Below are 22973 nucleotides of genomic sequence, written 5' to 3'. Positions count from 1 at the left end.
GCCGCGGCAAAATCGTGAACATCTCCCACGGTCCATGGAGACATCATTATGGTCACCTTTGATCGCGGCAAACTGGTGGTTTAAAATAAATTATTTTTTAAAAATTTTATCTAAAAAAATGTTTTTCCCAATCCTCTGCGGCCCCCTCTTGCTTGGGGCCCTAGGCCGCGGCCTAATCGGCCTAGTGGTAAATCCGGCACTGGCTATGCCACATTTCTACGATTGTAAGCTATTGAACAAATTCGCAATTATAAGCTATGCCATTATAAGGTATGACCATAGATAAAAGGAGTATGTTCACTTCTTTTAATCTATGGTAAGACACTGTACCGTTTTTTACTCGAATCCAATCGTAGTATCGATAGATCGTGTGAGATCTAGGCTCTCGAGCGAGTCTCGATTCGATAGATGGATTCAATCGCATCGGGTCTCGTGTCTCGTCGTCTCGTCCTCACCTCGTGTCTTGGTCAGATTACTCAGATTAGAAATCTAGACCTCGTGATATAGAAGACGCAAAGTTTTTGTGGAGTGGACAAAATGAGTGACGAAGAAGACCCTGTTGTTAGCGAGGTAAACTATTAAGTTACAATAATGCCTATACTCCGCGCCAAAGCTGGTGGCGGCTGAGGGATTAGGACGGCCAGGTCGGTGAGCAGGTCCAACCTATAGTCCTACCTGGCCGTCCTAATCCCTCAGCCGCCACCATCTTTGGCGCGGAGTATAGGCCTACAGTACCTTGTTTTAAACATAGACCTTAAATAAATGTAATAGCACAGGCCTAGGCCCACCTTGTAGTAAAGAGATTTAGAGGCTAGCCTCTCTAAATTTAGGTATCTAAGGTCTAGGCTAAGTTAAGTTAGGCAGGGCCTAACTTATTCATTTTTTGCACTTGGGTAAGTTAGGTAGGGGTCATGGTTTATGATTTCTAATTAGTCTACTAAGGCTAACTGGCCTATCTTAAGTAGGCCTACCCTAGTATAGTATGAAAATTTTGTTTGGGTTTTGTAAGTTTGATCATCATTGAAAAGAGGGGCGTTTATACTTCGATTCTTACGTAGGTTTTTGTTTACATACCATCCAAGGATGTACGTAAGGTTACGTAAATTTCAAATCGACTTAATAGTTTTAAATTAGGGATATAAGTTATTTACTAAGATTTGTGGTGAACCAATTAATTTGTACCGAAATTCATTTAGACCCGCAAGCATAACTGACTTACAAAACAAAAGTAGGCTATGACCAAAACATTAGGTTTATTTCAGAATAAATCAGATTAGTATGGTAATCAGAGTAATTAAAAATCAGAAAAAGACCTAATAATAAATAAATTGAATAAATCAACGACAAAATTTGAGACAGATTTTTTATACATAATCAACCCAGGGAGCAGGGATTACAGTCTGAATTTGTTAATTCTTAGAAGTGGATGTGGATGATCCGTCACAACGAGTGGCGTAACAGAAAGGCCCGGGCCCCCAATGTAGGGGGGAGGGGGCGTAAAGCGGGAATCGGCGAGAAGAGAGGCCCGTGAGACGAATGGGACCAAGAGATTGGAGTTAATTCTTATTGAAATTGATTAGCAATCATTCAATAATTGTATTGAATAAGTAATTCACATTAATGTAATTAATATGTTGTTATTTTTAATTTTGTTAGACCTATTCGTGATAACAAACTAATTTACGGTAGTAAATTTAACATTTAATAATGTGAGTCATCTATATAATTAATACGCTATATGAAACTTTGTCGGTTGGACTCCTCCGCCATTTCTTAACGGATTTTATCCATTGACATCTCATTGGAAAGAGTGTGTCACATAGATTTGCAAACTGGCCTTACATTTTTTTAAAAGTCCCTTGGGCTCTGCCCCAGTGGCTTTGAAAGTTCCCATATATTATCCTTATGAAGAACATAATTGTTTACATTTTGATCAGCTGTATAATTTTATTGCTGTTATTTATTTTTCAATTCAATGAAACATAAGTATTGAGTACATTTAATTACTATTTAAGTTTGTGTAAACATAGCCCCCAAGACGGATGTATTTATTGTTGTTTTGTGTAGCTATGACGTATCGTGTTAGCATGATTGTAACTTAAATTTGTGCATTTATCGTTGTTTTGTGTAGCTATAATTTGTTTATTTGTTGTTTTTTTCTTTTAAATGCCTCCGACCACAGGCCCGGTATGGCTCCATTGGAGGCCCTCGGCTAGATGGTGATTTGAGGCCCCCCACCGGAAAAAAACCAGGGCCATGGGGTCCTCTCATAGCAACAATATTGCCAATGTTTTTTGCTGCTTGCGGCTAAGGTGGTCTTAAATGCTAATTTTTAAAATATAATTTGGTTGAAATTAATAATTGACAAATTTCCATCAATTAAAAATTGTTGTGTTGTATTTATAAATCTAATTCCAATCAATCAATTTAAATTGTATAGGCCTATACCATTTGACCGTAGGCCTATTTGTATTCACCTCTATAGCTGCAAAAAAATGTAAAAGGCCTATTCTAAAATTTTTTTTGAAGCCCAGCCTTGTCAGCTGGGCAGCAACGACGACCTATGTCGGCGTGCGCTCCACTCACCGATCCTGCCTGGCGTCCCGTGCCTCACTGTCTCCTGTGTCTCATCTCATGATGTCCTCTCTAAACTCAAACCTAAAAAATAAACCTAAAACCTAAAAGAACCTAAACGATTAAAGATATCCTAAAAGATATCTTGGTCAATATGACATTCTATAAGCGAAGTGGTACGGTATATCAATTTTAACCCCTTGGGGAAGGAATTAATGCGCTGCCTGCAGCACCCTCTGTCGGCAATTAATTTTACCAGATTTGTAGACATTTACTCTAATTGCTATAGAAAGAAAACCTTAGGTAATAAATTCTTTCACCATTTTGTTCACAGTAAAATTGTCTACAGAAAAGTGGTAGTTGGATAGTCAAAGTGTAAAACTAAAAAAAAAAAAACTAAAATTATAAAGATTATAAAAATAAAAGTTTAAAAAACAATTTTATGAAAGTAAACTTGATTTACAAACTCCAAGATTAATCCAGACGCCAAATAACACTACTATTATAAAGTTCAATTGATTCCCTACGTAGAAAAATCTAATTGAGATAAGCAATTGATCTTACAACAAACAAGCCTGAATTAATTTGACTACAACCAAATACTTAATATGTTCATTCCAATTTAGATGTTCATCAATGATCAAGCCTAAAAATTTGGTTGATTTCACTTGATTGATCGGGTTATTAATTAGAGTATTTTTAGGGGTTTGATCTTTTTTGATCTTATTTGTATGAAAGAGAACAAAATTTGTGTTGTTTGTATTTAGTGTTAAATTGTTGTTTGTTAAGAATTGTTCAATATTTTTGAGCTCCAATTCAGTAGAATTTTTAATATCAGTAATTGAACTACACAAAGTTTTAATACTGATATCATCAGCATATATAGGCCTACTTAATTTACTGGCTGACTCAGTAAATGCATTTGGGAGGTTTTTAATGTAGCATATAAATAAAATAGGGCCCAAAATAGAATCCTGAGGAACCCCTAGATGCATTTGTAGTAAATCTGATTTTGTCTTCTGTTTCAATTGTTTTTTGATAAATAAGAGAGTTCTACAAATTGATAGCGATCCTCCAAATATGAAGTGAACCATTTATGTGCAACACCCTTAATGGCCATTTTCTTAAGCTTGTTTGGCAAGGCCTGTGACATGTCCATAAACGTTCCAGCAGTATTTAAGCCTTTATCAACAAAATCTATAATGGCTTCAATGAGACTAGATTGCTGCAGTGACTGTTAATCATAACCTAATGATTTTTTTGTATTTAGAATATTTGATAATTGAAACTATTTCAGTGTCAGTTACGGGTTTTAGAAAAAAATTGAGTTCAATGAAAAATCAATATTTTTGTCATCTTGAGTGGAGAAAGATAGGCCTATAGGCTCGGGCCTACCCTCTAGAGCCGCCCCTGACTTTAGCTCATCCCCAGCAAGGGGCCTTGGGCTCCAGCTCTCCCAGCAGAACCCTGTCCTACAGTACACCGCGCTAAACACAAAACTGACCCTCTGATCAAGTGCACTGACCTACTGAAAGCAACAGCCTCCTGTATATCAGCACAACAAGCTATTGTTTTGTTACATATATAATGCATTATGTATAGTATATGTGATCATTGGTGGATAATACATTATATATGTAACATGTTTAACAAAGCTTTCAGCCTACTCACAAAAACATTACCAAACATGCCCTCTTCACAATATTTGCCCTCTAGTATTAGACTTATATATTTTGTTTCGCAGATGCCAGTGTTCTTGTCACATGCCTTGGAAAATCAGCTGTTTGTACTCCAATATCCTACAACACCTGCAGGACGTTCTCAAGAGAATGACAACATTATTAAGGTATGTAGCAAACCTCTATTCTAACTGTGAGGATGCAAAACAGAATAATTTGGTTTTGGAAATACATTGGTCATATGGATTGCCAAGTAGCTATAATAATTTACAATAATAGTTATACTCAAATGTAAACATAGCAATGGTAACATGTGCTTTAACCATCAACAGTATTATAGCAAATTACTATAATACAGTATAAAAAAGAACATTTGGATGGATACAATTGAATATATAATAGTCCTACACTTAATATGTATGTACATTGATGTGAAATGGGATAAATAGGTTTGTTCAAATACGTAGACTATTTTACAGCCAAATTGAAATTTTACCAAAATTGAACTAAGAGCCTTGAGGAAAGGCCTTGGACATTTTGTAGTTTTTAAATGACAAGTGGCTGGCACGTTACCACAATCGCATTGCTGTGACATTCCTCGAACCCAGTCCCTCACGTGACGCAACAATGTTGGTCAACAGATGTTTAATATCACGAGTTTGTAATTTACATTTATTATAGACATTTAAAATTTTGATTGCTGGTCCGTATGAAAAATGTTTGTTAAGTGAATTAAGAATGTAGAGGGGTCTTCTACTGTAAAGAAATTGGCTTTACAGCTCAATTAGATGTGGCAAAACTGAAAATAAATTTGACATGCAAAACCTATCAATTATATTTTTGTAATATGTAGGTCTAAATTTAAATTAGGTTGGTTATTTTGTTTGACAGTGCTCCTTCAAACCAAACAACCAAGAGCTTGTGATGGAGAAGGCGATTGACACAAACTCTCGTAACTACGACATAAGCCACGGAAAGCAGATTGCAATCGACGTTGACGACAGAAAGAACCAGAAGCCCAGTGAGAAATATTTCCAAAGGTACAATAAAAATGTTTTAGAATTCATTCCGAGTAACATATTTTATAAATCATCTACAGAACTACTTTCAAAGCTCTGTGATTTTCATAAGATATTTATTTTATGATTTAACATTTCAATCTTGCTATTTATATACATATCTGTTATCCTGCTTATGTTTGTGTCTATTATTATCTTGTTAAATGTTAACACATTATGATATTTATGATGACCATATTATATGTGCTAAATATTTCATATTATTATTATTAGTGGGTTAGAAGTCAGGAAATGGATTAAGTGATATTTAATATAACCACCTTGATTACATATAATAAAATATAAAAACACCAGTAGTGCTACATTGTATAAAATATAAAAATAAATAGTCTCTGTAGGAAGCAGGCACAAAAAAATTGTGTGATACATTAATCACTATTTGGATAAAGAACAACTAAGAACATAAACCTTAACCACACAATAAATTAAATAAGTATATTAAATGGAAATCAAAAGATCTCCAACAAAGTATTAACTATTCTCCAAATTATTTCAGCATTTTTGGAGGTAGGGTCAATTAGGAGCTAGTTGTACAGTTTTCTTATAAACTTAAACCACAGTCATACTTTTAGTTTAACTTCTCAGAAGGTGATGACAGTAAAACCTGATTTGTTTTAGTAATGCGATGGACAAACAGACGCTCCAGTCCACTCGAGTGATCACAGACGAAGGCACTGTTGCCGTGGCTACCGTCTGTGATGGTAAAATGATCATTTCTCCTATCCAAGGAGTATTGAGTGTAAACCCAATCTTACCACATCTCGATGTCACATATAAAAGAGCCAAGGAAGAGGCTAAGGACATGGGAGAAGGTAAGAGTGTATTTGTATCGGGAGAGGTTAGATTTGGATGGCAAAGGTTGGTTTTAATACATATATCTAGTTATCAAACTAACTGTCATGATTTATGTTAATCTTACTATATATGGTAACCTATTTTTATATAAGGATCAATAAGTATTAAGAAATGGTAAGTTATCCAAGAAAAATATTTTACTAAATTTCTTTTTATTGCGACTGAACTGGTTTGACTTATTGAATGATTATAGATAGCCTACCTTTGTTTCCAATTACGATATTGCTACAAATTCTACAACCAGATAATGGTTATGTTATGTTCTCAAAGTCATTGTCAAACTTTAAACTCTTTTTAGTCCTAAAGTTGTCAACCAAAGTCAATTTGTAAGAACAAGTCTTCAAAATTTACTATTTAATGATGAAATGATGAATGACGTTTTTGTATTAGCAGAGTGTCCAGGAAACAGGGAATTGTATGTGAATTTTGATGATAGGAATGATATCTGTAAATTTGTATGGGCTCAGGAATTTTGGAATAATTGCCAATAGCTTATCAAGCCCATTCGTTGACAGTTTTATGTAAGTCATCTTTTAAGATTGTTGTGTTAAAAAATAAAATTTTGACTGCGGTATCAACGAGATCACAAGAAATGGTTCCTACGTTGCTGCAATTCTAATATAAACTATTTGAAAACCAAAAACAAATTTTGAAACAGAATCAAAATAAAGTAAATACAGTAATAGTTAGTAAGTAAGTAAATAAGTAATATGATTTCATAGTGAACTTATATATATATTTTTTCAATTTCACCTTGATCCAAGATTTTTATTTGGATTAGGATTCAAGACAAGATTTAAAATTCCTAGATCTTATCATCATCGAATATATTCACAATAATATATGTATAAAAAGGTTTGAGAGAAAAATTTTCTTCAAGAATTGAAGTTACCATAGTAAAAAAAAAAAAATTAATGTACAAGTAGGTAGGTACTAATAGCCTATGTTTAGTTTTATCTCGTTAACGGTAAGTTTTGAACTGGGAATTTCAACTTTGGAATTTGAATAACCTGAAAATGTTGTTGAATTTTATTTTCATTTCTTGCTGGGCACAAAGATTACCTAGTTTTTAAATTGTAAATCATAATTGAAAATTTTTTATTGTCTCAAGACATATTGGCAAAATATAACTAGCAATGTACTAGCGCTTAATATTTATAAGCTAATGCAATATAGTTAATCAATATTGAACCTTGTACTCATTATTACTGTTCAATAAAATAAAATAAACAGATTTCCCAACAAAATTCACTGTTTTTATAGAACAGGTCCCGAACCATGTTCAGTGTAGATGACTAATTTAATCTTACATTTTTGCTATCACAGATGTTTCGGAAGAGGAATCAGATACCGGTAATAAAGAAAGATGTCAGGTTAAGTTTGCTGGGCTAGAGAGCGATAAAAAAGCAAAGGAAAAATCATACAACTTCTTGACTAAACGTAGTGCCGAGGAGAAGTGGTATGAGACACAGTACCATCCATCCAGTAGTAAGATGGCCGAGGTAATAGTTTTGACTATTGTTACAACTAGACATTCCATCCCCATGTTAAAGTTGTTGCCAGTTTTTTAATCAAAATTGTCGTAGTTGATGTAAGCCAGACAGATTGTGAAGTAAATTACTAGTTTCTGTCGAATATACAAAATCTTTTACCAAGTCAACCTGATGGAATGACTTATTGAAAGCTGTAGCAAATGCTATGACCCATGAACTTTGTCAGCAACAAAATACATGGTAGAATATAACATTTTAGACACTAGCACATTCTGTGACTGGCTCACACAACTATATGTTCTTAAGTAAAATATTTGTGACAGCTGGTCCATATCGATGGGATGTCTACTTCAGTGTCCAATAGCTGTCAATAGTAATAGTCATACTCTCCATAAACCAGCTAATCCAATCCAGACCAGAGTTGCTTTAAGTTTGTGGGCACAATTTTACATTTAAAAATATGCTGAACAAATGGTAATTAATTAGTTAAAAATTAACTAATTAAATAGTTAATTTCAGTGATCCAATAAGGCTCGGCCTTCTAGACACAAGAGTTAATAAGGTTCAACGTACAAGATAAGTTTATAAGGTTGTGTTTACAGTTAGAGACAGCGGCATTTATAGTTGACTTGATGCAGTTTGGTTTCTATTTAACCTTACTTCATTGTCCAAATACACAAGTTTGATTTTATGTAATAGGTACAGATCTGCTTTTTCACTGACCACATGTAAGCTGTAGCTTTTCAACAAAACTCAGGCTATATAGTCCTAATCTGGCTTAGTTTAAATCTTCTGGATTCCTCTACTTGTTATTTTGACATAATTTCAGGTGGAGAGGTCCAAATTGACAGCTGTAGAGCTAGAAGATCAAATGGACTCTATGTGTTTAACACCCCGTCAGTACATGGACAGTATTGTCCCAGTGCAAATGGACCCCCCCTCGGAGTTTCCGAGTGTGTCTGATTTTGTGTTGGAAATTATAAAACGAGGTCAGTGTGCACAAATATTGAGAAAATGAATCCGTTTTTATATATGTCTTAGTTATAGTACAGTCCAACCTCAGTATAACGAATCTGAAGGGACCGAACTGAATATTCGTTATATCAAGGATTTCGTTAAAACAAGGTTCGTTATATAGAGGTTAGGTTTGCAGGAATTTCGCTAAGTTGAGGTTCAGAACCAGCGTCGATCAATATAGGTCGGGATTTGACCTCATTAAAATACAGTACAATTAAAGTAGCATAGGCTACAATACAGTACTTAACAGTACAGTGTTTAGGCCTACATTGTACAGTAGAACCTAAATTATCCGGCATAATAAAGGGGAGGGATCTTGAATATTGCGCAATCATGGCAATGGCATTGACCTTGGTACAGGTTAAAAACTTATAAGTTTAAAATCACAGCTTGTTCTAACCCTCCTAAAACCTAGCCAAACACTGTATTGTGTAGTCATAAACCATGTAAAGAACAAAACAAAACAGTAAAAAGTTTTGTAAGCTACTGCTCGCGATGGCCGGTAGGCTACTTACAGTACAGTACTGATTTATCACAACAGAGGAATGACAATAATAATCATTAACTATAGCATTGGTGTTGCTAGTTGAAACAAATCGTATTGAAAACAATAAATTATTAGATAAGTCATTATAAAAGTGTATAATCATAGCCAACTTAAGGATAATAAAAACACTCGTAAAAGGAATGTTAAAATAACGATGTTGTTATTCTTTCTCTTTGGTTTTGTTTTTATATTCTTTCTTAGGTTTCTCTTTATCCAAAAATTGTACAATTCACCATAGTTATGCCATATCACCTAATCACAGCTTACTAAACATTACGTCATCAGTCCTCCCTCAGAGAATGAAATCAGTTCTCAGTTGCAAGTTGCAACATAGCGCGCGCAGGGACAGCAGACAAAGATGTAAAACGGAGCAGACGAATGTTAGCGCAAGCGATGACGTGACCTTTCCATTTCATTTGATAAAGAAACAGATTTTCCCAAAACAATAATTGGGTGGGGGATTTGTTATATCGAGGGAAAGACGTAGACAATTCGTTATGCAGAGGTTAAATTCGCAATGTAGAGGTTCTGACAATGATAAATTCGTTATATTGAGGTGTCTTATTTTAGCCGAAATCACAAAAAATTCGTTAAATCAAGGTAGTTGTTATGGTTTGTTCGTTATGTAGAGGTAAAATATACATTGTGTCTTATGGAAAGTTCTAGGGGATTAAAAAAAATTCGTTATATCAAGGAATTCGTTATATCGAGGTTCGTTATATCAAGGCTAGACTGTAGCTAATTATAAATACTTCTAGTTGATGATTGAGTTCTCATCAAGCTGTAGAAGGGGACAATGCAAGTCTAAAATGTTTTTGAAGTGTTTTAAAATTTGAAAGAATTTCAATTAATCCAAAAATATTTTTTAGAATGTTTTTTGTAAAAATTTCGTCAATCAGGGTAAGGTGTAGGAGGGATGAGGGAAAACCCCCAACAACCCTGAGTCACACCGCTAGGCGCTAGTGGTTTTAATTAATTTCCACTGACCACACAACTTGTTAAAGTGGTCAGTTATATTTCCAATATTAATAGTGTTCACCTTGCAAATTTTTGATGGAAATAAAATCATTTAATCATCATTTAATCATTTAATCAATTAATCCGACAACAATTCATTTTTGAGATGACTGAACAAAATAACGAAAACGAAAGTGAAGAGGGAAAGGTTCTTGTGTGCATGCAGCTTCCCAATCTAAATGACACAATCCATAAAATGTTTTTATAGTGTTTTTCAGTATGTCATGTAAATGACTAATAAAAAAATGTTATCTTATCCAAAAAATTCCCTGCAAGAAACAACTAATTCATTTAAAGTAAATTCATAAAATTTAGTTTGGAATCAATAAACTACTTCCTTACAAAAAACTAATTAAACACTTTTCACAGTGAAGATAATGACATTCAGTCAATTGTCATCATTGGCGGCAGGTGCAGGAGAACCAGATGAGGTGGAGCTGTTACGCAGCATACAAGAGGTAAACTCTACATATTGTCAACTGTATCATTTCATTCAGGTTGGCCATAGACTGGGAGTTCTGGGAATGCTGGGTATAATAAGTTATTTTTTTTATTTCGCCAGAAAACTGGATTTTAGTGCCATTTTGTTGTAATATAAATCTAAGAGGAAGTTACAAAAAGCATTGCTTACTGCGTAGTCTAACTTTTAACATGTTCGCTACCGAGCGTATACAATTTAATCTTACACATAGACTGGCTGTCACTTGGTTAACAGTACATGCAGACCACTGGCAAAAACCTGTGAAACAGCGGTTATTTACATTTACTGCAGCCTATTACCTGCAATCGTGTTTGTAAATAATATATTTTTGCTTTTTTATATTTTTAATACCTCTTGCATATTTGCGATGCCCGATCTATATAGCAAAGACAATAGTAGTTTTATTATTCTTGAAATAGCCCAAACGCAGCAATTATGCGACTATTCATTTTTGTTTATGTTTTTAAGTGAAATTAAGTAAAAAAAACAGATTTTTTATGAAGAGTTTATAATTGAACAAATATAAAAGCTGCATAAGATAATTCAGCATACTTACAGCATACATACATACAGTGATGCAGCAAAGTAAAGAACGGGTTTTCCAACTATCATATGACGTCATCAATCATCCATCATATCCATAGACCAAATGACGCAATTGTGCGACAGACATTCCTGTAGACCACTGCAGAGAATTAAGGTCCTTCAAATGTTACAAAGATGCGTTTTGATTACATTGGAACACCGACACAAATATGGGACGTCATTATTTTTAAGTGACTAGCAGCCGCATATATGTGACGACATTCTATGGGTGGTAACCAGCTGTCGTATATTTGCGTCGCTGGTCCATGTGAATGAAACATTTTATACTATTACGGTAGCGAACATTTTAAAACATTGAGAGCATTGTCTGAGGAATGTCTTCTGCGGTTACAGCTAGACTTCAGACTAATTTAGATTACTCTATGGAAGTTGTAGTTGTCCATCTGCTGTAATAATTTAGTTTCAAGAAAAGATAGATATCATCTGAGTAGCGAAAACAATTTTCAATGTAGACTGCAAAGTATGGGGAAAGTATGTAGTTTACCACGAGTACCCTCTGGTGTCGTGAACTCCAGGTGATCGTCATCATCAGAAAGACAGTTCTCTAGGGGGTGGGGCCCTCCTGAGGACAGATGTCTAGGCTATCAGAAGCGCGGGTTGGTCCTACGATAACATAGGCGTCACAAGTGTGGTCATCCCAGAAAATTGAATTCCTGTTACCAAAAATTTCATAGTATACTACATATAATAGACCCATGGTTTAATCAAAGCCAAGTACAGCTTTTAAAACTTGAAGTTTTTAATTTTTATCTATTATTTATGGTACATTTTAATGTATAATAAATTATCTACATACCATGGAAACAAAATATTTTTCTATCAGAAAATTTGGTGTGTGGACTAATAACAATTGTTCCATTGTCTGAACACCAAACTTTGACACAGACCTTTAACCAGTGATTGGGTCTAGAGGTGCACATCCCCTCCCCAAACCCAAAGGCGCAATCCCCCCAAGCCAAAGGAGTAGTTCCCCCCAATTTATACTGCCGTCTATTTAAACCTACCCTCCCCCGCCAATTTACATGGCAATTTCCCCTTTACCTCTTAAAACAAGCATTTCAAGTATTTAGTAAACTTGAAGTAAAAAAAAAAAACTTGCTGATAATCAAAATTAAATCATGATTGGTTTGTAGCAAACGTTTGTGTTGTAAACAAAATTAAATGTTTAATAGGAAACGTCATTTAACAATACAAAATTATACAGTATATAACTAATGGATTAGTTGGATAATGAACAATATAGGGCAGATTAGGAGGGGTTGCTCGCCATTCCCAGGCTGCCTTCTACAAACATCGGTGGGCAAAATGTCCACAATACCTTAATTGCCACTAGCACAAAAGGTTTGTGTGACAAAGTAATCTTACAATTCATTTTGATAGACCCAGAATTGCGTTTTATGACTAATAATGGTAGAAACACATCTTTTCAGATGATCCTTACATCTTACATTGGCGCTCCTCTTCACAGTTGTGGAGACCGGAGAGTTGTCAATTTCTTGTCAATCCTTGATATACAAATATCTTCTTGATCAGCATTGTACATGTATTAAATTTACGGAAATTAAATAAAAGAAACGTCTTATAACACTTAAAACATATATGTACGCTTATACTGATACTCACAAGACGGTAAATATACAAAAAAGATGGTAAGTGGTGATCGATTTCGATTGGACACTCCTAATGTTCTCCTATTGGGTCTGATGATACGACTACATATATCCTACATGGCTTACAAAAGGATCCACTTCTTCAGGTGTCGTCAGTATAGGCCTATGTTACAAACCAGATAGGCCTATTAATTCACACGTGTACATTGCCATGGGCAGGACTGGATGTAAACTGAATCAGGCTATGACGGACCGACGTAGTCTCTGGATTGTCGTCTGTGTTATCAATAAGCTGATAGGTATTGGACTAATTGTAGTGACGAAGGAGAGTGTTACAAATGTAATGGGATTCATAATTGAATTTTCATGATTTAATAATACACAATAAAAATATTGACAAAAATAACTAATTTATATGCTGGATATAAATTATGGTCTCGAAATTCTAAGTTACTACAGAAAGGCAATTTATTAAATACTTTGAAAGAGTTTGAAATTTATAAATACATAAAACTAGGGACAGCACACAAATTTTGAATGAAAAGACTCAATTAGTTATGAGTCCCATCATATTTTTAACACTCTTCTCAGTCACTATAATAGTCAAATATCAGCATCAGCTGTTAAAAACGCAGACGACAATCCAGAGACCTTGTCGGTCCATCATAACCTGAACCTGATTCAGTTTACTTCCAGTCCTGCCGACGGCAATGTACACGCGTGAATAGCAATGTACACGCCTATCTGTAATCGTTTTGTGTTTTGTGTTAAATGTTTGTAACGTATTCTGATGACACCTACAGAAGTGAATCTTTTTGAAAGCCTGACAATCGTGGAGTTAAAGAACCGCCAAAACAAATGTAGAAAGTAAAATTTGACATGAGACGTAGGAATTGGCTAACTCAGGAACTCACTAACTCGGTCGTGTGTCGGAACTGGCTAACTCTGGAACTGGCTAACCGTCTCAGCCAGGAATTGGCTAACTCCGGAACCCGCTAACTCGATTTTGTCTCGCGGCGGAATTCGCTAACTCTGGAAGTCGCTAACCCGGCCGCGCCCACTGCACGGAGCGTTGCCAACCTTGTTCGACGAAATACTCGCACACTGCCGTATTTCAAAATGTCAGTGTCAATGAAGATACAGTAAATGTTATTGTTTTTTGTTATCAATTCCACTTTTAACAGATAACTAGCTAGCCCAAAGTAATTCAAAGACAATAAAAAAATCATGAAAAAGTGTTTTTTTATTTTTATTCAACTGTACAATGGCAAATTAAATGTTTATTATTTCGATCTTAAATATAAATGCCATCAGTATAAAATAAAATAATATAATATGAAAAATATTTAAAATTCAGTTTAATAGGTACTAAATAATTAAACCTCTACGAAATTAAGCTAAAATACACGCAAGTTCTCAAACACGGAAAACAAATTTAATCGTAATGTCGTAATAAACCAAAACTATTAATTAATACAGTCATCAACCATCGTAACTTTCATAACTAATTCATAGACTTAAAATTAAATGTTCGTCGTTGAATCGTTCAACGTGTACAAATATGACATAGACCAAGTTTCATATCAACTTATAGAATAGCTGTAGGCCTAATGGTTTAAACCAAAGCATGTTAGGCCTACTAGTAAATAGTTGCCTAATTCTAAAATGTGTTGAATTTTTAGTAATAATGTTACATGTTTTAACACAGTTTTTAGATTGTACACCTAAGCATCACACTAGTAAATAATAGGAGAAGATATAATATTCATATAATAAAACGTGACGGGTTTATTTTAATTCACGATTTTTAATCAACGACTTGAAGGATTTTTCTGATTTGAGTGTTGGGTTTCCTTTATATTGCTTTCACAATCGAAATAAACTATACCAAGCCATTGCTCGGTTCCCTATTCCCCGGTACTGAGCTACTCAATAGACTATAGCTTTGTTTTTGGATAAGATCAGGTAATTTTAGCTATGGCCACCATTCATAAAAATGATAACAAACAAGAACGTCTGGGTCCATTTAGAACTATAAAAAATCCACACTTTTAAAAAAGTAGGCCTACTGAAAGACGTAAAATTAATATTAATTAAACAAAATTAAGAGGATGACCCGACTTCTAACTAATAGCCTACGATAACAGAAATTTACAAGTTGTATTTATGCATATACAAATTTGTAATGAAATCCATGAATACATTAGGCCTACCACTTTATAATGTATTGATCAATATTTATTTAAATTCAATAGCTCTATAAAAAAAAAAACATTACCATTATTTCTCAATCATCAATCATTTCAATTTATTTCTGTAATGACGTTTAACGTGTACATTTTATCATGATTTATGATTCAATTTCGTGATTCAAGGTTACAAGCCCAGTATATAAAATACGAACTTAATAATTATATTTGCAGAAGTTCACAAAATGGCATTTATTTGAATAAAAGAAACAAATGGCGGACTACGAAAATAGATATTTCATAACATGTAAAAGATCCAAATTAAATGTACAGTATTATCTTTTTGCATCCCAATAAGCTACTATTTAAGTGAGAAACCCACATATAAAACATACCCCCTTATATTAGTACATTTCTCATCCTTATGGATCAGCTGAAGACAGTTTTATTGTTAGATCTGTCCGGTGCACTGTCTTTAGAGGTCGTGTTTTGTTTACATTTGTTGCTTGTTTTCAGTCATCTAAAACCTCGTTTAACCAAATAAATCGTTCTAATCACAACTAATAACACGTCCCCTAGTTATATAACCAAACATTAAAGAACTAATCATAAAGTTAACTATAAAATAATAGAAACACAATTTCGTCGACACTAGCGATCAGTGTCACCGGACATGAACTAGACACGAAAAACGAGCTTCAAAGTTTACTTGTGTTGGTTAGGCTATGGTAAGACTATAATACATTTTCCACCCTAATAATCATAAAAATAATATTAAACATACTTCTAAATATAGTTTATCGACTATCAACTATAATGTAAGGTATATTTTTGTCGATTTTATCAACTACGTTGCTCTTAATCCTATAATTATTCGTAGGATAGGATTTATTGTTGTTGTTACATATGCACTTATTTATTGCTGGGTTGAAATGTTTACAAAAATGTATTTAAATTCTACAGTCACCTAAGAGAAATATTGTTATGTCTAGACTATAAAATTGGAGATGTTCCGTTGGTATATAAAATAAAATAAAATAAGGATACGACATTATGGTACCGATACGATATAGGTACTACACTTTCGGCAACACTGGCTAAAAATCTTCGTGCTTGGCTCCCATTGGACGGCCCGCGAGGCTTCTGATTGGGAGTTAGCGAGTTCCGCCGAGGGACCGAGTTAGCGACTTCCGTACGAGGACGGAATTCGCTAACCCAGCTCTAGAGCGGGTTAGCGGGTTCCGGAGTTAGCCAATTCCGAAACTGAACAAGTTAGTGAGTTCCTCTCATCGACCAAATTTGAAGATAGGGCGTTTAACATGGGGTTAGCGAGTTCCAGAGTTAGCCAATTCCGCGGACCCCGTCATTAACATACACATATTAACATACATATTAACCCTCTAGGTTAATAATAGGCTCTAGGTTAACCCTCTAGGTTAATAGGTTAATAGGCTCTAGGTTAACCCTCTAGGTAGAGGGTACATATTAACCCTCTAGGTGTCAATCAACGTAATTACGGCGACTATTTTTTGCCGCAAGTGTCAATCGCCGTAATTACGTCGACTTGACAGGCCTACGGTTTCAGTTGATATAATTCCACAAGATCGAAAAAACCCGGTCATCGGGCATAATATCCTGTTCAGGAGATTCTGGGCTTCATGTTGAGCATAAAAGACGGCCGTTTCCCGAACTATTTTTCTTCTGTGATAGTTTTCCCATATGTCATTGTTTGTTTATGTTGCTAGGGAACGAGTGTTTACGTTGTACTGTTAGTTGTGTAGTTGTGTGTCGTGATTTTTAGAGTTATTATAAAGAAAAAAAGGTTAAACTATCTATTTTCTTTTTCCTTATTACATTCAGAACAAAATGTATACCTCAGTTTTTGTAAATATAGCGATTTTTATTTTTTTACAATTGAGGTTATGTAAAAAATTTAAAACTTATTTGGAACATCTGGATTTGAACCAACAACAAATTGCTTTTATACAAGGTAAGACACAAATATCATACATTTTTAGATAGACCATTTTATTTGCTTTAAAAAAATATACAATGTTATATATCTATGTCATCATTTAGATTTTTTATAAATTTTTTAATTAAAATCCTCAAAAGTCTCGAAAATTGAATGACATTTACAGGTGTTCAATGCGGCACCTAGAGGGTTAAGGGTTGTCTGACAGGGTGCGTTTTTACCATTCTTAGAAGCAATATTAATTATGAATGGTAAAATGTTGTTGGTGTTGATAGTGAACTACTTAGAAACACTTTTTCGGGCTGCTTATAAAAAAATATACATACATTATGACAGCTAGCAAAAAAATATCCCCCAAAAAAGCCCCCCCCCCCCCCAAAAAAAAAATTCCTGTGGCGCAATTGCGCGACAGTACCCCCCCCCCCCCTCTGGGCACCCCTGATGGGTCTAAAAGGCCTGGCCTGTACTCTTTTAGTACTCCAAAGTATTGCAATGAAAATATGCCCTAATTAAATTCTATTGGTTGTCTAGCCAAATATACCACAGAAAAAAATACTTTAATTAAGATAAAGTCTACTCTTAAAGATGTAACAAAAATAGGTTCATTTCACAAACTTCAAAGTTAATTTAAATGATAGGATACGCTAGGAATACAATAATTATTTATAAAACAAGAAACATGAAATAGTATGTGGTAGAAATTTAAATTTAATTAGCTAAATTTATAAATTTCTTAACTTGTCATATAGACTGATTAATCTTCTCACGACCGCAAGATATGTTCATATATTGCCACGAACATGAAAGACGATGATTATGTCTACATGACCGCACAAAATATTCCAAATTTTTTTGTGCGATTGAAAGAGGCGACGATGATCTCTACACTACCGCTGAAAATAATTAACACATTGCCACAATCGTGGGAGACCATTACAATCTCTATATAATGCGATAGACGAGACGGCAACGGGAGACGATAATGAAGTCAAAATGGCCACAAGGGATTATCAGAAGTTTACCACAATCGCATGCTAATACAATCACCAAATTATATTTTTTCAAATTTTTTAAATTTAATCCACTGAAACATTTATAATAAAGTAAAAACAACTAAAAATCATAGAGCAAAATTATTTTAATTATCCAACATGATTTCCAATACGCCTTAAAACCTAGAATAGACAAAATAAACTTCCACTTGATTTCCTGTAACGTCATCGTTTTTGGTTTTCATTGCTGTAGCTCCCAGTTTTTCAACTTGAGCAAAACTACAATTTTAAAATCCTGGTGACCCATACTATGCTAAAGATTGGTGGAGACTCCTCACCTTTGATACAGCCCTTTTTTAACAAGACATTTCCCGACAGAAAAATAAATATTGAGAATTTCTGGCACACTACAGATGTTATTACATCAGTCCCAAAAAAACACCAAAGAGCAATGTTAATAATTCTAAGTTCAATGTAAATCTAAATCACAACTGGTCTTTAGAGAAAAAAATTAGCTAGTTCAAGTTAATAAAACTGAAATGAAAAAAATAATATTTGACAGATTGGTAATTGAAGGAAGTAGGCCTACAACTGGGTTCAGTTTAGAACTATCAAAAATCGGTCGTCTTTTCTCTATACTACCTTACAGTATAATACATACGTTTATTGCATATTATAGTCTTATTAGCTCTCTCTGTGTTCAAATACATGTGAAATATATTTCAACAGCTTAGGTTTTGAGCAGTTATAAAATAGATTTCTATATAATCCTTTAAGCTACTGATTACAACCACACTCACCAACTTATTAATTTTCTTTTTTCAACTCGCCAACAGTTAAAAATGGGTATTACATTTTTGTAAAGGTGGCAGTTTTAGTACAAGGCAACTGGGTGATCAACAGCAAGTGCCTCTATGGTAAAGGCACATTGAGTCCTAACAACGGGGTGTCGGCAGAACTCATGTGTCGTGCTCGAGATTACATTGTGAGTAATAAGTTCTATTAAGGATTACATGGTTCATATTGTAGCTGTCATATTTTCTAATTGTATGTTGGTTTAATTCTTAGTTTTCATCTTTTTTTCTTAATACAGGTTAGAAAAGCTATAAGAAGGTATTGTATGTATTCAGATGCGATATTTAATTATTCTTTATCCCATGCCATGGAATGAGAAACCTAAAAGAAGAAGCTTTGCTGGTTTGCACCAAGTGTCCTTGGCTTGGAAAATCTCTCAGGTTTTTAACAAAAGTGGTAGGTTCCTTGGCAAAGTCATACTTTGAAGATTGTGGTTGCTCTTAACCCGTTCATTGATGTTTTCTGGAAACAAATTGGTGGCTGCAGATAGGGAAATATAAGTTATTGGTACTTTAACGGCAGCTATGTGTATTATGAGGTGTATTTTAAATCACACTCATCACAATATTTCTGGTAAAAGAACCCCAAAATCTTGCCCTGCAGTATTTCACCCAAGTTTTGAAATGCAAAAACTTGACAGGATTTACATGTTTCTCCTTATGTTCCATGTGAAGTTTTATCAATCAATAATCAATCAGTAACAGGTAGGATTTAAGTCAAGTATCTATTATGTTCTTTAAAGATATCAAAACAGACTTTTCTTCTTATAATAAAACAAAATCTATTGTAACTCATTTAATAATTGAATGATTGATTTGATAGAGATTTGATTCAATACTGACTGAGTTACTGAGCCAAGTGAACTACGTAACAAAATCATAAGTTCAACTTAGGTGTTGATTAAATTTATTGTTTTATTTTTTTTTACTAAACTACCTTTGAGAGCTCAGTAGATTTCATTTGAACCTTTTCCTACAGCTCTACGAATTTTCCGAGGGGAAAATTCTTCAACGGAGGCAGGTCGCTGAAATGGTGGCACTGCCTCCCGAGGAAATCGAGGGGATGTTTTCTCAAGTGGCAAAGAAGTCGAAGCCAAAGAAAGGTTGGGAGCTGGCATTGCCTCCCGACAATGACTTCATAGAGAGGTAATAGAGAGAACTCGAGTAGGCTATGATATTTTTGTTAATAGTTAATTAAGTAAGACAAATTTTGCCAGGACCAAGAAGACCAGAACTATTATTCTGTCATAGAACTAGCACTGTGTTTTTTTATTTTCAAACCAAGCCAAGCCTAGTCTATAACCTGGAGTTGTTGAGCACCATGCATGAAATCAGGCTGATCTGAGCTTTTATTTGCAATACCTTTATTGTATAAATAGAGAGTAGAGACACAAAAGATGTCTCAAAATATTGTGCAATTATTCATTCCCGAGGCTTGAGACTATGATAGTTGATAGTTCCACGGCACTGCTGTGATCCTGGGTGCGATTTTTCAAAGAAGAATTAATTGTAACAAGTCATCTTATTGAATGGAAATGTGACACATACATTATAATATGCACAATAGCTTTGTTGAGTAGGATAAGATTGAGTATTGATAAAACTTCTCACGCATGCACATCTCTGAATTCAACAATTAATTACTATCTAGTTAAGAGTTCCAAATCAATACAAAATCGATTATAAAAACATGATTTTGCAAGGATTTTTAAATCTACTACTTATCAATTCTATTCTTTGTTTGCATTTTGAAAATGTACTAATGTTCAATAAACAATAGCATTTATGTTCTATTGAATGTTTACTTTTAAATTTTACAACTTACGTTTTACAATTCTACTCAGGAACCCAGAGGTGGTTAGTCAGCAAAAAAGAGCCTGGGCGACCAAGTACAAACAACTCATGGAGACTTTCAAAGAGGAGAAAACCTTGAGATCTCTGAGAAGGAAGTCCTCTATGAGTGGATCTGACTTAGAAACCATTCGTCCAAAACTCAGAAAAGATGTAAAAAATGTATAATTTGTCACAAATAAATCAACATTCAAGTTACATTTTATAATTATTGTTGTAGTCCCTTGCAACATTATTTTAGACATTCTGTTGAGATGTTTTTAACCGTAGGCAATAACTAGGAAAGTGTTAATATAAGTTTTTATTCTTATAAGAAATTGTTAAAAGAAATCTACCTTAATTGAGTTTCACTAAAGCGTATATGTGAAACTCAATCTCGAAATGTTATGGAGGTATAGTAGGCATAATCCAAATCTACAATAGGTTTTAAGCCTATAACAAAACAGAGGGAATAAAACTATTTTCTAAAACAAACTAAAGAATTTCAAAATTAATATTCTGAAATGTGAAGAGTACACATATAGAATCTCTATGGATGAGAACTGTCAATAGAAAAATAGCAATAAAAGTCCATGTAGGCCTTGTATTAGTTGAAATCTAGACAGGTCACTTAGTCTGCAGGTTTATTGCGGCGGGGGTATTTGATTATCCAATGGGGTCCAGTCTAAATTGAACATTGTAGTTCTAACGTACTGCATAATCATATTTTATGTATTCGCTTACAAATAATAAACAATGCCAAATCATATTTAAACAAAAAAATGATTTGTGAAATAAAACCACATGGTGTAGCATTGATGGATTAAATATTGGTCTCAAAACCATTATAATCCATCTTCTTTCTATATAGCTATGTACTGATTACAATAAGGGTGTTCTCTGTAACATTTCCTTTTTCACCTGTGACGATTTTTACGATTTAAGTGTCATTGTAAAGCTTATGACCTGGAGTGACAAATGGTAATTAAAAAGGTAATTTCCTGTTTGGGCTTCACCCTCTTAGTGTTTGATATATTTCTGTACTTTGCTCCAGTGATACTACCAAAATTTCTTTGTAATGGTTTTAAGTGAGAATCTTAATCTAATGGCTGATTCTGCAGTTTAATGTTAGATTAAGTTAGATTGTAAACAGGAAACCTAGCTGACTATTTATGACAGACTACTTTTACATTTACGATTGTAACCTGATTAAGGTTGGTAAATCACTCTTCACTCTTCAGGGTGTAGATTTACAACCCGCAAATTTAATTTATCATATATTAGAAGTTTTCATTATACTGTATGACAAATGACTAACTGTCTGAAACAAGCTTAATATTTGAATGAAAATAGTTATTTGTGCAACTAGTGAGAAAAGTAAGCAATTGACTCACTCGAGAGAAATCCTTATGGTTTCTCGAGTGAGGCAATTGCACTTTGAACTCGAGTTGCACATTATACTTTTCCTACAGTTACCATAAAACAAATAAATTTGTGAAGAAACATAACCTATTTTTACACAGAAGTGAGCTTTTAATATAACATTTAATGTGAAGTGACAAATACAACAGTACAACAGCTGACCAGCTGATTTACAGCCAGTGCTGCCAACGTATTTCGCGCGCATACGACGTTGCCTGCATGTTACGCGGTCACTATTTCGTGCCTTCACGTTGCAAATCTGGAGTGAGACAAAGTAATTAGAGTGAGACAATGTTAACATGAACACATGGATGTTAACATTGTCTCACTGATGAGCGAATTGGCCACTTTGCTTTCTCAAATCAGTGAGAGAACATTTACATTGTTAGGTAACTGTAGGAAAAGGATATTTTTTTCTTTGCAAACAAGTTTCAAGCCCTATTGAAATGTACAATTTGCACATGGGCCCTCTCGTATTTCCATATTTGTCCTGAGCGAATTGGCCACTTTGCTTTCTCAAATCAGTGAGAGAACATGTACATTGTTAGGTAACTGTAGGAAAAGGATATTTTTTTCTTTGCAAACAAGTTTCAAGCCCTATTGAAATGTACAATTTGCACATGGGCCCTCTCGTATTTCCATATTTGTCCTGAAAAGCTAAAAGCCTCCAATATTCTTAATTCAGGATCATTCGCAAATATAGTACTTGTTGATGCTCCAATAAAACTTAGTAAAAGTATTATTTCTTGAGAA

The 22973-nt window shown here is 34.2% G+C and overlaps 1 protein-coding gene across 1 annotated transcript; it reads left to right on the top strand.

Annotated features, from left to right (window-relative positions):
* Positions 1-537: 537 nt before the first annotated feature.
* Positions 538-20987, top strand: LOC128998815 (DNA-directed RNA polymerase III subunit RPC5-like). The gene is made up of 10 exons (XM_054425171.1): positions 538-570; positions 4319-4420; positions 5145-5293; positions 5951-6144; positions 7514-7689; positions 8510-8669; positions 10631-10719; positions 18980-19099; positions 19948-20114; positions 20813-20987. Exons 1-10 carry the CDS (start codon positions 538-540, stop codon positions 20985-20987), a joined length of 1365 nt encoding a protein of 454 aa, XP_054281146.1.
* Positions 20988-22973: the final 1986 nt, after the last annotated feature.

This window comes from Macrosteles quadrilineatus, unplaced genomic scaffold (genome assembly GCF_028750875.1).
Source record: "Macrosteles quadrilineatus isolate MER2022 unplaced genomic scaffold, UCM_ALF_1.0 Scaffold_7__1_contigs__length_78375512, whole genome shotgun sequence".
Classification (NCBI taxonomy): Eukaryota; Metazoa; Arthropoda; class Insecta; order Hemiptera; family Cicadellidae; genus Macrosteles; species Macrosteles quadrilineatus.
This window is presented reverse-complemented; position numbering and strand designations above follow the sequence as displayed.